Here is a 14,382-nt window from a genome sequence, read left to right as displayed (position 1 = left end):
TAAAAGGGTATATAATATTGAAGGTGCACATAGGGTCATTCAGAATAACTTCACACACACCCGCTACTGTGTATTTCCAAGTCTAATTCTGTCACTAAACCCATACCTGTCACCCAGCGCCTAAATACTAGGCCTCAAATTTATATCCAGCTAAATCTGTCCCTAGTGCTGTAGCTGGGCGAGTTATTTAGTGTCCGTTCAAGCACATTTCTTGTTCTGGGTTGAAATACAATTCCCAATTTAGCAATTTCATAATTTAGTGGTTCCTGCTATATCAGAGCTCTTTGAAATCTATCCCAAAAAGGGTATATAATATTGAAGGTGCACATAGGGTCATTCAGAGTAACTTCACACACACCCGCTACTGTGTATTTCCAAGTCTAATTCTGTCACTAAATCCATACCGGTGACCCAGCGCCTAAATACTAGGCCTCAAATTTAATTCCCTCTAAATCTCTCGTTACCCACCGCTGTACTGTTGTTGCTGGGCAAGATATTTAGTGTCCGTCAAAGCACATTTTTTGTTCTGGGTTGAAGTACAATTCCCAATTTAGCAATTTCATAATTTAGTGGTTTCTGCTATATCAGAGCTATTTGAAATCTATCCCAAAAAGGGTATATAATATTGAAGGTGCACATAGGGTCATTCAGAATAACTTCACACACACCCGCTACTGTGTATTTCCAAGTCTAATTCTGTCACTAAACCCATACCTGTCACCCAGCGCCTAAATACTAGGCCTCAAATTTAAATCCCTCTAAATCTCTCGTTACCGTTGTCCTGTTGTAGCTGGGAAAGTTATTTAGTGCCCGTCAAAGCACATTTTTTGTTCTGGGTTGAAGTACAATTCCCAATTTAGCAATTTCATAATTTAGTGGTTCCTGCTATATCAGAGCTATTTGAAATCTATCCCAAAAAGGGTATATAATATTGAAGGTGCACATAGGGTCATTCAGAATAACTTCACACACACCCGCTACTGTGTATTTCCAAGTCTAATTCTGTCACTAAATCCATACCGGTGACCCAGCGCCTAAATACTAGGCCTCAAATTTAATTCCCTCTAAATCTCTCGTTACCCACCGCTGTACTGTTGTTGCTGGGCAAGATATTTAGTGTCCGTCAAAGCACATTTTTTGTTCTGGGTTGAAGTACAATTCCCAATTTAGCAATTTCATAATTTAGTGGTTTCTGCTATATCAGAGCTATTTGAAATCTATCCCTAAAAGGGTATATAATATTGAAGGTGCACATAGGGTCATTCAGAATAACTTCACACACACCCGCTACTGTGTATTTCCAAGTCTAATTCTGTCACTAAACCCATACCTGTCACCCAGCGCCTAAATACTAGGCCTCAAATTTAAATCCCTCTAAATCTCTCGTTACCGTTGTCCTGTTGTAGCTGGGAAAGTTATTTAGTGCCCGTCAAAGCACATTTTTTGTTCTGGGTTGAAGTACAATTCCCAATTTAGCAATTTCATAATTTAGTGGTTCCTGCTATATCAGAGCTATTTGAAATCTATCCCAAAAAGGGTATATAATATTGAAGGTGCACATAGGGTCATTCAGAATAACTTCACACACACCCGCTACTGTGTATTTCCAAGTCTAATTCTGTCACTAAATCCATACCGGTGACCCAGCGCCTAAATACTAGGCCTCAAATTTAATTCCCTCTAAATCTCTCGTTACCCACCGCTGTACTGTTGTTGCTGGGCAAGATATTTAGTGTCCGTCAAAGCACATTTTTTGTTCTGGGTTGAAGTACAATTCCCAATTTAGCAATTTCATAATTTAGTGGTTTCTGCTATATCAGAGCTATTTGAAATCTATCCCTAAAAGGGTATATAATATTGAAGGTGCACATAGGGTCATTCAGAATAACTTCACACACACCCGCTACTGTGTATTTCCAAGTCTAATTCTGTCACTAAACCCATACCTGTCACCCAGCGCCTAAATACTAGGCCTCAAATTTATATCCAGCTAAATCTGTCCCTAGTGCTGTAGCTGGGCGAGTTATTTAGTGTCCGTTCAAGCACATTTCTTGTTCTGGGTTGAAATACAATTCCCAATTTAGCAATTTCATAATTTAGTGGTTCCTGCTATATCAGAGCTCTTTGAAATCTATCCCAAAAAGGGTATATAATATTGAAGGTGCACATAGGGTCATTCAGAGTAACTTCACACACACCCGCTACTGTGTATTTCCAAGTCTAATTCTGTCACTAAATCCATACCGGTGACCCAGCGCCTAAATACTAGGCCTCAAATTTAATTCCCTCTAAATCTCTCGTTACCCACCGCTGTACTGTTGTTGCTGGGCAAGATATTTAGTGTCCGTCAAAGCACATTTTTTGTTCTGGGTTGAAGTACAATTCCCAATTTAGCAATTTCATAATTTAGTGGTTTCTGCTATATCAGAGCTATTTGAAATCTATCCCAAAAAGGGTATATAATATTGAAGGTGCACATAGGGTCATTCAGAATAACTTCACACACACCCGCTACTGTGTATTTCCAAGTCTAATTCTGTCACTAAACCCATACCTGTCACCCAGCGCCTAAATACTAGGCCTCAAATTTAAATCCCTCTAAATCTCTCGTTACCGTTGTCCTGTTGTAGCTGGGAAAGTTATTTAGTGCCCGTCAAAGCACATTTTTTGTTCTGGGTTGAAGTACAATTCCCAATTTAGCAATTTCATAATTTAGTGGTTCCTGCTATATCAGAGCTATTTGAAATCTATCCCAAAAAGGGTATATAATATTGAAGGTGCACATAGGGTCATTCAGAATAACTTCACACACACCCGCTACTGTGTATTTCCAAGTCTAATTCTGTCACTAAATCCATACCGGTGACCCAGCGCCTAAATACTAGGCCTCAAATTTAATTCCCTCTAAATCTCTCGTTACCCACCGGTGTACTGTTGTTGCTGGGCAAGATATTTAGTGTCCGTCAAAGCACATTTTTTGTTCTGGGTTGAAGTACAATTCCCAATTTAGCAATTTCATAATTTAGTGGTTTCTGCTATATCAGAGCTATTTGAAATCTATCCCTAAAAGGGTATATAATATTGAAGGTGCACATAGGGTCATTCAGAATAACTTCACACACACCCGCTACTGTGTATTTCCAAGTCTAATTCTGTCACTAAACCCATACCTGTCACCCAGCGCCTAAATACTAGGCCTCAAATTTAAATCCCTCTAAATCTCTCGTTACCGTTGTCCTGTTGTAGCTGGGAAAGTTATTTAGTGCCCGTCAAAGCACATTTTTTGTTCTGGGTTGAAGTACAATTCCCAATTTAGCAATTTCATAATTTAGTGGTTCCTGCTATATCAGAGCTATTTGAAATCTATCCCAAAAAGGGTATATAATATTGAAGGTGCACATTGGGTCATTCAGAATAACTTCACACACACGCTTCTGTGCATTTCCAAGTCTAATTCTGTCACTAAATCCATACCGGTGACCCAGCGCCTAAATACTAGGCCTCAAATTTAATTCCCTCTAAATCTCTCGTTACCCACCGCTGTACTGTTGTTGCTGGGCAAGATATTTAGTGTCCGTCAAAGCACATTTTTTGTTCTGGGTTGAAGTACAATTCCCAATTTAGCAATTTCATAATTTAGTGGTTTCTGCTATATCAGAGCTATTTGAAATCTATCCCTAAAAGGGTATATAATATTGAAGGTGCACATAGGGTCATTCAGAATAACTTCACACACACCCGCTACTGTGTATTTCCAAGTCTAATTCTGTCACTAAATCCATACCGGTGACCCAGCGCCTAAATACTAGGCCTCAAATTTAATTCCCTCTAAATCTCTCGTTACCCACCGTTGTACTGTTGTTGCTGGGCAAGATATTTAGTGTCCGTCAAAGCACATTTTTTGTTCTGGGTTGAAGTACAATTCCCAATTTAGCAATTTCATAATTTAGTGGTTTCTGCTATATCAGAGCTATTTGAAATCTATCCCTAAAAGGGTATATAATATTCAAGGTGCACATTGGGTCATTCAGAATAACTTCACACACACACGCTTCTGTGCATTTCCAAGTCTAATTCTGTCACTAAATCCATACCGGTCACCCAGCGCCTAAATACTAGGCCTCAAATTTATATCCCGCTGAATTTGAATACAATACATTGGGCCAAATAATATATTTGTTGTTGTGGTGAACCATAACAATGAGAAAAACATCTAGTAAGGGACGCGGACGTGGACATGGTCGTGGTGGTGTTAGTGGACCCTCTGGTGCTGGGAGAGGACGTGGCCGTTCTGCCACATCCACACGTCCTAGTGTACCAACTACCTCAGGTCCCAGTAGCCGCCAGAATTTACAGCGATATATGGTGGGGCCCAATGCCGTTCTAAGGATGGTAAGGCCTGAGCAGGTACAGGCATTAGTCAATTGGGTGGCCGACAGTGGATCCAGCACGTTCACATTATCTCCCACCCAGTCTTCTGCAGAAAGCGCACAGATGGCGCCTGAAAACCAACCCCATCAGTCTGTCACATCACCCCCATGCATACCAGGGAAACTGTCTCAGCCTCAAGTTATGCAGCAGTCTCTTATGCTGTTTGAAGACTCCGCTGGCAGGGTTTCCCAAGGGCATCCACCTAGCCCTTCCCCAGCGGTGAAAGACATAGAATGCACTGACGCACAACCACTTATGTTTCCTGATGATGAGGACATGGGAATACCACCTCAGCATGTCTCTGATGATGACGAAACACAGGTGCCAACTGCTGCGTCTTTCTGCAGTGTGCAGACTGAACAGGAGGTCAGGGATCAAGACTGGGTGGAAGACGATGCAGGGGACGATGAGGTCCTAGACCCCACATGGAATGAAGGTCGTGCCACTGACTTTCACAGTTCGGAGGAAGAGGCAGTGGTGAGACCGAGCCAACAGCGTAGCAAAAGAGGGAGCAGTGGGCAAAAGCAGAACACCCGCCGCCAAGAGACTCCGCCTGCTACTGACCGCCGCCATCTGGGACCGAGCACCCCAAAGGCAGCTTCAAGGAGTTCCCTGGCATGGCACTTCTTCAAACAATGTGCTGACGACAAGACCCGAGTGGTTTGCACGCTGTGCCATCAGAGCCTGAAGCGAGGCATTAACGTTCTGAACCTGAGCACAACCTGCATGACCAGGCACCTGCATGCAAAGCATGAACTGCAGTGGAGTAAACACCTTAAAACCAAGGAAGTCACTCAGGCTCCCCCTGCTACCTCTTCTGCTGCTGCCGCCTCGGCCTATTCTGCTGCTGCCGCCTCGGCCTCTTCCTCCGCCTCTGGAGGAACGTTGGCACCTGCCGCCCAGCAAACAGGGGATGTACCACCAACACCACCACCACCACCTCCGTCACCAAGCGTCTCAACCATGTCACACGCCAGCGTTCAGCTCTCCATCTCACAAACATTTGATAGAAAGCGTAAATTCCCACCTAGCCACCCTCGATCCCTGGCCCTGAATGCCAGCATTTCTAAACTACTGGCCTATGAAATGCTGTCATTTAGGCTGGTGGACACAGACAGCTTCAAACAGCTCATGTCGCTTGCTGTCCCACAGTATGTTGTTCCCAGCCGGCACTACTTCTCCAAGAGAGCCGTGCCTTCCCTGCACAACCAAGTATCCGATAAAATCAAGTGTGCACTGCGCAACGCCATCTGTAGCAAGGTCCACCTAACCACAGATACGTGGACCAGTAAGCACGGCCAGGGACGCTATATCTCCCTAACTGCACACTGGGTAAATGTAGTGGCAGCTGGGCCCCAGGCGGAGAGCTGTTTGGCGCACGTCCTTCCGCCGCCAAGGATCGCAGGGCAACATTCTTTGCCTCCTGTTGCCACCTCCTCCTTCTCGGCTTCCTCCTCCTCTTCTTCCACCTGCTCATCCAGTCAGCCACACACCTTCACCACCAACTTCAGCACAGCCCGGGGTAAACGTCAGCAGGCCATTCTGAAACTCATATGTTTGGGGGACAGGCCCCACACCGCACAGGAGTTGTGGCGGGGTATAGAACAACAGACCGACGAGTGGTTGCTGCCGGTGAGCCTCAAGCCCGGCCTGGTGGTGTGTGATAATGGGCGAAATCTCGTTGCAGCTCTGGGACTAGCCAATTTGACGCACATCCCTTGCTTGGCGCATGTGCTGAATTTGGTGGTGCAGAAGTTCATTCACAACTACCCCGACATGTCAGAGCTGCTGCATAAAGTGCGGGCCGTCTGTTCGCGCTTCCGGCGTTCACATCCTGCTGCTGCTCGCCTGTCTGCGCTACAGCGTAACTTCGGCCTTCCCGCTCACCGCCTCATATGCGACGTGCCCACCAGGTGGAACTCCACCTTGCACATGCTGGACAGACTGTGCGAGCAGCAGCAGGCCATAGTGGAGTTTCAGCTGCAGCACGCACGGGTCAGTCGCACTACAGAACAGCACCACTTCACCACCAATGACTGGGCCTCCATGCGAGACCTGTGTGCCCTGTTGCGCTGTTTCGAGTACTCCACCAACATGGCCAGTGGCGATGACACCGTTATCAGCGTTACAATACCACTTCTATGTCTCCTTGAGAAAACACTTAGGGCGATGATGGAAGAGGAGGTGGCCCAGGAGGAGGAGGAGGAGGAGGAGGAAGAGGGGTCATTTTTAGCACTTTCAGGCCAGTCTCTTCGAAGTGACTCAGAGGGAGGTTTTTGGCAACAGCAGAGGCCAGGTACAAATGTGGCCAGCCAGGGCCCACTACTGGAGGACGAGGAGGACGAGGATGAGGAGGAGGTGGAGGAGGATGAGGATGAAGCATGGTCACAGCGGGGTGGCACCCAACGCAGCTCGGGTCCATCACTGGTGCGTGGCTGGGGGGAAAGGCAGGACGATGACGATACGCCTCCCACAGAGGACAGCTTGTCCTTATCCCTGGGCAGCCTGGCACACATGAGCGACTACATGCTGCAGTGCCTGCGCAACGACAGCAGAGTTGCCCACATTTTAACCTGTGCGGACTACTGGGTTGCCACCCTGCTGGATCCACGCTACAAAGACAATGTGCCCACCTTACTTCCTGCACTGGAGCGTGATAGGAAGATGCGCGAGTACAAGCGCACGTTGGTAGACACGCTACTGAGAGCATTCCCAAATGTCACAGGGGAACAAGTGGAAGCCCAAGGCCAAGGCAGAGGAGGAGCAAGAGGTCGCCAAGGCAGCTGTGTCACGGCCAGCTCCTCTGAGGGCAGGGTTAGCATGGCAGAGATGTGGAAAACTTTTGTCAACACGCCACAGCTAACTGCACCACCACCTGATACGCAACGTGTTAGCAGGAGGCAACATTTCACTAACATGGTGGAACAGTACGTGTGCACACCCCTCCACGTACTGACTGATGGTTCGGCCCCATTCAACTTCTGGGTCTCTAAATTGTCCACGTGGCCAGAGCTAGCCTTTTATGCCTTGGAGGTGCTGGCCTGCCCGGCAGCCAGCGTTTTGTCTGAACGTGTATTCAGCACGGCAGGGGGCGTCATTACAGACAAACGCAGCCGCCTGTCTACAGCCAATGTGGACAAGCTGACGTTCATAAAAATGAACCAGGCATGGATCCCACAGGACCTGTCCGTCCCTTGTCCAGATTAGACATTAACTACCTCCCCATAACCATATATTATTGGACTCCAGGGCACTTCCTCATTCAATCCTATTTTTATTTTCATTTTACCATTATATTGCGAGGCTACCCAAAGTTGAATGAACCTCTCCTCTGCCTGTGTGCTAGGCCTAAATATATGCCAATGGACTGTTGCAGTGGTGGGTGACGTGAAGCCTCATTCTCTGCTATGACATGCAGACTGATTCTCTGCTGACATGAAGCCAGATCCTCTGTTACGGGAGCTCTCTCCTCTGCCTGGGTGCTGGGCCTAAATTTATGACAATTGACTGTTGCAGTGGTGGGTGACGTGAAGCCTGATTCTCTGCTATGATATGAAGACTGATTCTCTGCTGACATGAAGCCAGATTCTCTGTTACGGGACCTCTCTCCTCTGCCTGGGTGCTGGGCCTAAATTTATGACAATGGACTGTTGCAGTGGTGGCTGACGTGAAGCCTGATTCTCTGCTATGACATGCAGACTGATTCTCTGCTGTCATGAAGCCAGATTGTCTGTTACGGGACCTCTCTGCTCTGCCTGTGTGCTAGGCCTAAATATATGCCAATGGACTGTTGCAGTGGTGGCTGACGTGAAGCCTCATTCTCTGCTATGACATGCAGACTGATTCTCTGCTGTCATGAAGCCAGATTGTCTGTTACGGGACCTCTCTGCTCTGCCTGTGTGCTAGGCCTAAATATATGCCAATGGACTGTTGCAGTGGTGGGTGACGTGAAGCCTCATTCTCTGCTATGACATGCAGACTGATTCTCTGCTGACATGAAGCCAGATTGTCTGTTACGGGACCTCTCTGCTCTGCCTGTGTGCTAGGCCTAAATATATGCCAATGGACTGTTGCAGTGGTGGGTGACGTGAAGCCTCATTCTCTGCTATGACATGCAGACTGATTCTCTGCTGACATGAAGCCAGATTGTCTGTTACGGGACCTCTCTGCTCTGCCTGTGTGCTAGGCCTAAATATATGCCAATGGACTGTTGCAGTGGTGGGTGACGTGAAGCCTCATTCTCTGCTATGACATGCAGACTGATTCTCTGCTGACATGAAGCCAGATTGTCTGTTACGGGACCTCTCTGCTCTGCCTGTGTGCTAGGCCTAAATATATGCCAATGGACTGTTGCAGTGGTGGGTGACGTGAAGCCTCATTCTCTGCTATGACATGCAGACTGATTCTCTGCTGACATGAAGCCAGATTGTCTGTTACGGGACCTCTCTGCTCTGCCTGTGTGCTAGGCCTAAATATATGCCAATGGACTGTTGCAGTGGTGGGTGACGTGAAGCCTCATTCTCTGCTATGACATGCAGACTGATTCTCTGCTGACATGAAGCCAGATCCTCTGTTACGGGAGCTCTCTCCTCTGCCTGGGTGCTGGGCCTAAATTTATGACAATTGACTGTTGCAGTGGTGGGTGACGTGAAGCCTGATTCTCTGCTATGATATGAAGACTGATTCTCTGCTGACATGAAGCCAGATTCTCTGTTACGGGACCTCTCTCCTCTGCCTGGGTGCTGGGTAGTGTTGAGCGCGAATATTCGAAAAGCAAATTTTTTTCGCGAATATCGCAACTTCGCGATTTCGCGAATATTTCGAATATAGTGCTATATATTCGTAAAAACGAATATTCGTTTTTTGTTTCCCCCCCCCCCCCCCACAAAATTACAGTACACATATAATTGATTGTTTCCCAAAGGTCCAACAGCTCAGATCTTACTCACATTGCCTAGAAAGTGATTGAGGCGCGAATCTTCGTAAGGCGATTTTATTAGCGCACATGCGAATATCGGCACGTCCCAGAACAGAGGCAAAGGGCTTTGCATTCATACATTAGTGAATTGAGTTGCGAATCTTCGTAAGGCGATTTTATTAGCGCACATGCGAATATCTACACTTGTCCCAGAACAGAGGCAAAGGGCTTTGCATTCATACATTAGTGATTGAATTGAGCTGCGAATCTTCGTAAGGCGATTTTATTAACGCAAATGCAAATATCTACACTTGTCCCCAGAACAGAGAGGCAAAGGCCTGTGCATTCATATAGTATAGCACCATATTCGCGAATACGTAGAACTTCGTAAAAGTCGATTTACGAATATTCGTATTTTTTATTTTACTTTCCACCTTACAGATTACATTGATCTGTACTCTGTCAACTACTGTCATCACCCCCCACTGTATCTCGATTGATTCCCAAAAGTCTCACATTCCCTAGAAAGTGATTGAGGTGCGAATCTTCGTAAGGCGATTTTATTAGCGCACATGCGAATATCTACACTTGTCCCAGAACAGAGGCAAAGGGCATTGCATTCATACATTAGTGATTGAATTGAGTTGCGAATCTTCGTAAGGCGATTTCATTAGCGCACATGTGAATTTTGCATAGCATATGTATTATGCGATAATTCGAATTATCGCATATGCGAAATAATAACGAATTTGAATAATCGCGAATATTTTACGAATATTCTTTCGAATATTCACAAAATTTCGCGAATTCGAATATGGGACATGCCGCTCAACACTAGTGCTGGGCCTAAATTTATGACAATGGACTGTTGCAGTGGTGGGTGACGTGAAGCCTGATTCTCTGCTATGACATGCAGACTGATTCTCTGCTGACATGAAGCCAGATTGTCTGTTACGGGACCTCTCTCCTCTGCCTGGGTGCTGGGCCTAAATATATGCCAATGGACTGTTGCAGTGGTGGCTGACGTGAAGCCTCATTCTCTGCTATGACATGCAGACTAATTCTCTGCTGACATGAAGACAGATTCTCTGTTACGGGACCTCTCTCCTCTGCCTGGGTGCCGGGGCCTAAATATCTGAGAATGGACTGTTCCAGTGGTGGCTGACGTGAAGCCTCATTCTCTGCTATGACATGCAGACTAATTCTCTGCTGACATGAAGACAGATTCTCTGTTACGGGACCTCCCTCCTCTGCCTGGGTGCTGGGCCTAAATATATGCCAATGGACTGTTGCAGTGGTGGCTGACGTGAAGCCTCATTCTCTGCTATGACATGCAGACTAATTCTCTGCTGACATGAAGACAGATTCTCTGTTACGGGACCTCCCTCCTCTGCCTGGGTGCTGGGCCTAAATATATGCCAATGGACTGTTGCAGTGGTGGCTGACGTGAAGCCTCATTCTCTGCTATGACATGCAGACTGATTCTCTGCTGACATGAAGCCAGATTCTCTGTTACGGGACCTCTCTCCTCTGCCTGTGTGTGTGCTGGGCCTAAATATATGCCAATGGACTGTTGCAGTGGTGGCTGACGTGAAGCCTCATTCTCTGCTATGACATGCAGACTGATTCTCTGCTGACATGAAGCCAGATTCTCTGTTACGGGACCTCTCTCCTCTGCCTGTGTGTGTGCTGGGCCTAAATATATGCCAATGGACTGTTGCAGTGGTGGCTGACGTGAAGCCTCATTCTCTGCTATGACATGCAGACTAATTCTCTGCTGACATGAAGACAGATTCTCTGTTACGGGACCTCCCTCCTCTGCCTGGGTGCTGGGCCTAAATATATGCCAATGGACTGTTGCAGTGGTGGCTGACGTGAAGCCTCATTCTCTGCTATGACATGCAGACTAATTCTCTGCTGACATGAAGACAGATTCTCTGTTACGGGACCTCTCTCCTCTGCCTGGGTGCCGGGGCCTAAATATCTGAGAATGGACTGTTCCAGTGGTGGGTGACGGGAAGCCAGATTCTCTGCTATGGAACCTCTCTCCAATTGATTTTGGTTAATTTTTATTTATTTAATTTTTATTTTAATTCATTTCCCTATCCACATTTGTTTGCAGGGGATTTACCTACATGTTGCTGCCTTTTGCAGCCCTCTAGCTCTTTCCTGGGCTGTTTTACAGCCTTTTTAGTGCCGAAAAGTTCGGGTCCCCATTGACTTCAATGGGGTTCGGGTTCGGGACGAAGTTCGGATCGGGTTCGGATCCCGAACCCGAACATTTCCGGGATGTTCGGCCGAACTTCTCGAACCCGAACATCCAGGTGTTCGCTCAACTCTAATCTGTAACCATCTGTAAAGAGTTTAGACTTCACAAATCCACAGTCAGATTAATGTGTTCAAATGGAGTAACTTAAAGACTATTATTACCCTCCCCAGGAGTGATTGACCAACAAACATTACGCCAAGAGCAAGACACATAATAGTCTACAATGTCACAAAGGAACCCAAGGTAACCACTAAGCAACTAATGGCCTTCTTCACTTTAGCTAAAATTAATGTTCATGGATTGCAAGGAAACAGCCACTGCTCTCCAAAAAGAACATTGCAGTCCATCTGCAGTTTGCCAAAGGTCACTTGGACAAGTCAGAAGGCTAATGGAGCAATGTTTTGTGGACGGATGAGACCCAAATAAAAGTTTTTGGTTTAAATGAGAAGCATTATGTTTGAGGGAAGTAAAACACTGCATTCCAGCATAAAAAAAACACTTATCCCATCTGTGAATCACAGTGAAGGTAGTATTGTGGCTTGGGCCTATTTTGCTGCATGTGGGCCAGGCTTGGCATCATTGATGGAACAATTAATTCTGAATTATACCAGCAAACATTACCAGCACATGTGCCTGTGAGCCGAATCTCATGTGCCTGCGAGACGAATCTCAAGAGAACATGGGCCATGCAACAAAACAATGGCCCTATGCACACAAGTCATTCTACCAAAGAATTGTTAAAGCAAAATAAAGTTACTATAAAGTTTTGGAATGGCCACGTGAAAGTCCTGACCTTAATCCAATAGAGATGCTGTTGAAGGACCTGAAGCAAACAGTTCATGAGAAGAAACCCACCAACATAGCAGAGTTAAAGATGTTTTGTATTTAGAAGTGGGCTACAAGTCCTCCAAGCCAATATACAGGACTAATCAACAACTACAGGAAACGTTTAAATGCAGTTATTGCCACACAGGGAAGTCACACCAGAAGGTGAAAGCAAAGGTTCAAGCACTTTTGCTGCTCACAGAGACGTATGTGATAGTGGATAATTTTCCTCAATAAATAAATGACCAAGTCTAATATTTTTCACTCATTTATTTGGTTTGGTCAGCTTGTCCATGAATGTATCACTGATAGCAATGTGACTACCAAGGTTATTTTTTAGCACTGGCAATACAGAGAGCAAAACCAGTTTAACCTTAGGCTATCAGCGCCGTACATGTACAGCGCTGGTGCGATGTGTAAACATGACGCCCGCTTGCACGTGCAGTGGGCGTCATGGCTGGCAGATTTCTGCTGTTTCATACAGTAGAGACCTGCGGCTAATTACCATGACCGGCAATAATGCCGATCCCGGTAATTAAATGCTTTAGATACCGTGATGTCCAATCCGGGCATAGGTAGTTGCGCTGGATACTGTAAGCCTTACTGAGTAGGCTAACAGTATTCAAGCTGCAATTCTTATTTTGGCCAGGATACGAAATGAGCAAAAGTGAGCAAAATAAGCTAATAATAAATTCCTGATAAACCTAATTTTTTTTAATAAGCTCATATACGACGCACATAATTATCACAAAAAAAATGTAAAAAAATATATAAAAAATAAAAAATATATAAAAGTTTAAATAAACCCCCTTTCCGTATAATTAAAAAATAAATACCTAAATAACAATAAATACAAACATCATGGGTATCACCGTGACAAAAAATGCCCATACTATTAAAATAGAAAAAAATTCCAATACGGCGAATGGCATAACGGAAAAAATCGCCGATTTGCAATTTTTTCATTGCTTCTCTTACCCCCAAAAAATTTAATAAAATGTGATCAAAAAGTCATGCATACTCCAAAATGATTGTTCCGCAAAAAAATGAGCCCCTACACAGCTCAGTAGACATAAGTATAAAAAAGTTATGGGCGTCAGAATATGGTGATATATAAAAAAAAAATAATAATCTCAAAGTTTACATTTATTTTGACACTATTTAGACATAAAGAAGCTATACATATGGGGTATCGTTGTAATCGTACTGACCCAGAGTATGAATGGCATGGGTCAGTTTTGCCGTAAACAAAACACCGTGGGAACAAAACCCATAAAACGGTGGAGGGATTGCGTTTATTTTCCAATTCCAACATTTTTTTACCGCTTCCCAGAACATTTTAGGCCATAATTAATGGTGGCATTAGAAAGTACAACTTGACCCACAAACAATAAGCCCTCATACAGCTATGTGACCGAAAAAATTAAAAAGTTATGGCTCGCAGAAAATAGGGAAGAAAAATGAAAATGCAAAAACTAAAAAACCTCCGGTATCCAAAGGGTTAAGAATGTAGCTATAATGCTGAAATAATACGTACCTGTTAGATCATTGTGCTCCCCTTTGTTACTGAAAAGCAGGCTATCGTCATAGTGCATTGGTATAGGGGGGCATGAATTCTGGATAAATTCTTCCTGTGTCGCTGTACAGAAGAAGAAAATATTTTACTTCATCTGTAAATTAAGGATTTGCACTATAAATGATCCTATGTAGTAATTCTACCTTGAGGACATGTCATTTGCAAGCTGCCCTTGCCAAGATCATCATGTAGAGTCTGGTAAGACGCCCTTCCTGAATCTGTGTCCTTTGCAGGCCTTCCTAAGATCTCATTTTCTTGAGCAGTTACATTTCTCACCAGGAAGTACGTGCACATTTTGCCTTTTCCTTTTACATCGATTTCTCCCCGTGCAGTTATTTCAAATTCTTTATCTTTAAGACATCT

General features: G+C 45.1%; 1 protein-coding gene across 1 annotated transcript in view; it reads right to left on the bottom strand.

Annotated features, from left to right (window-relative positions):
- The window catches only part of LOC122935274 (guanylate cyclase soluble subunit beta-2-like), a 73,777-nt gene that overhangs the window by 2,176 nt on the left and 57,219 nt on the right, over nucleotides 1-14,382 (bottom strand). The window contains exons 14-15 of the mRNA XM_044291034.1: nucleotides 14,163-14,380; nucleotides 13,981-14,082 (exon numbers count right to left, since the gene is read on the bottom strand). Of these exons, the coding sequence (XP_044146969.1) occupies nucleotides 13,981-14,082; nucleotides 14,163-14,380 (320 nt within the window). The remainder of the gene's footprint in view (nucleotides 1-13,980; nucleotides 14,083-14,162; nucleotides 14,381-14,382) is intronic.

Source organism: Bufo gargarizans, chromosome 4 (genome assembly GCF_014858855.1).
Source record: "Bufo gargarizans isolate SCDJY-AF-19 chromosome 4, ASM1485885v1, whole genome shotgun sequence".
Classification (NCBI taxonomy): domain Eukaryota; kingdom Metazoa; phylum Chordata; class Amphibia; order Anura; family Bufonidae; genus Bufo; species Bufo gargarizans.
Note: the sequence above shows the minus strand (reverse complement) of the source record. Positions and strands in the feature narration are given on the sequence as shown.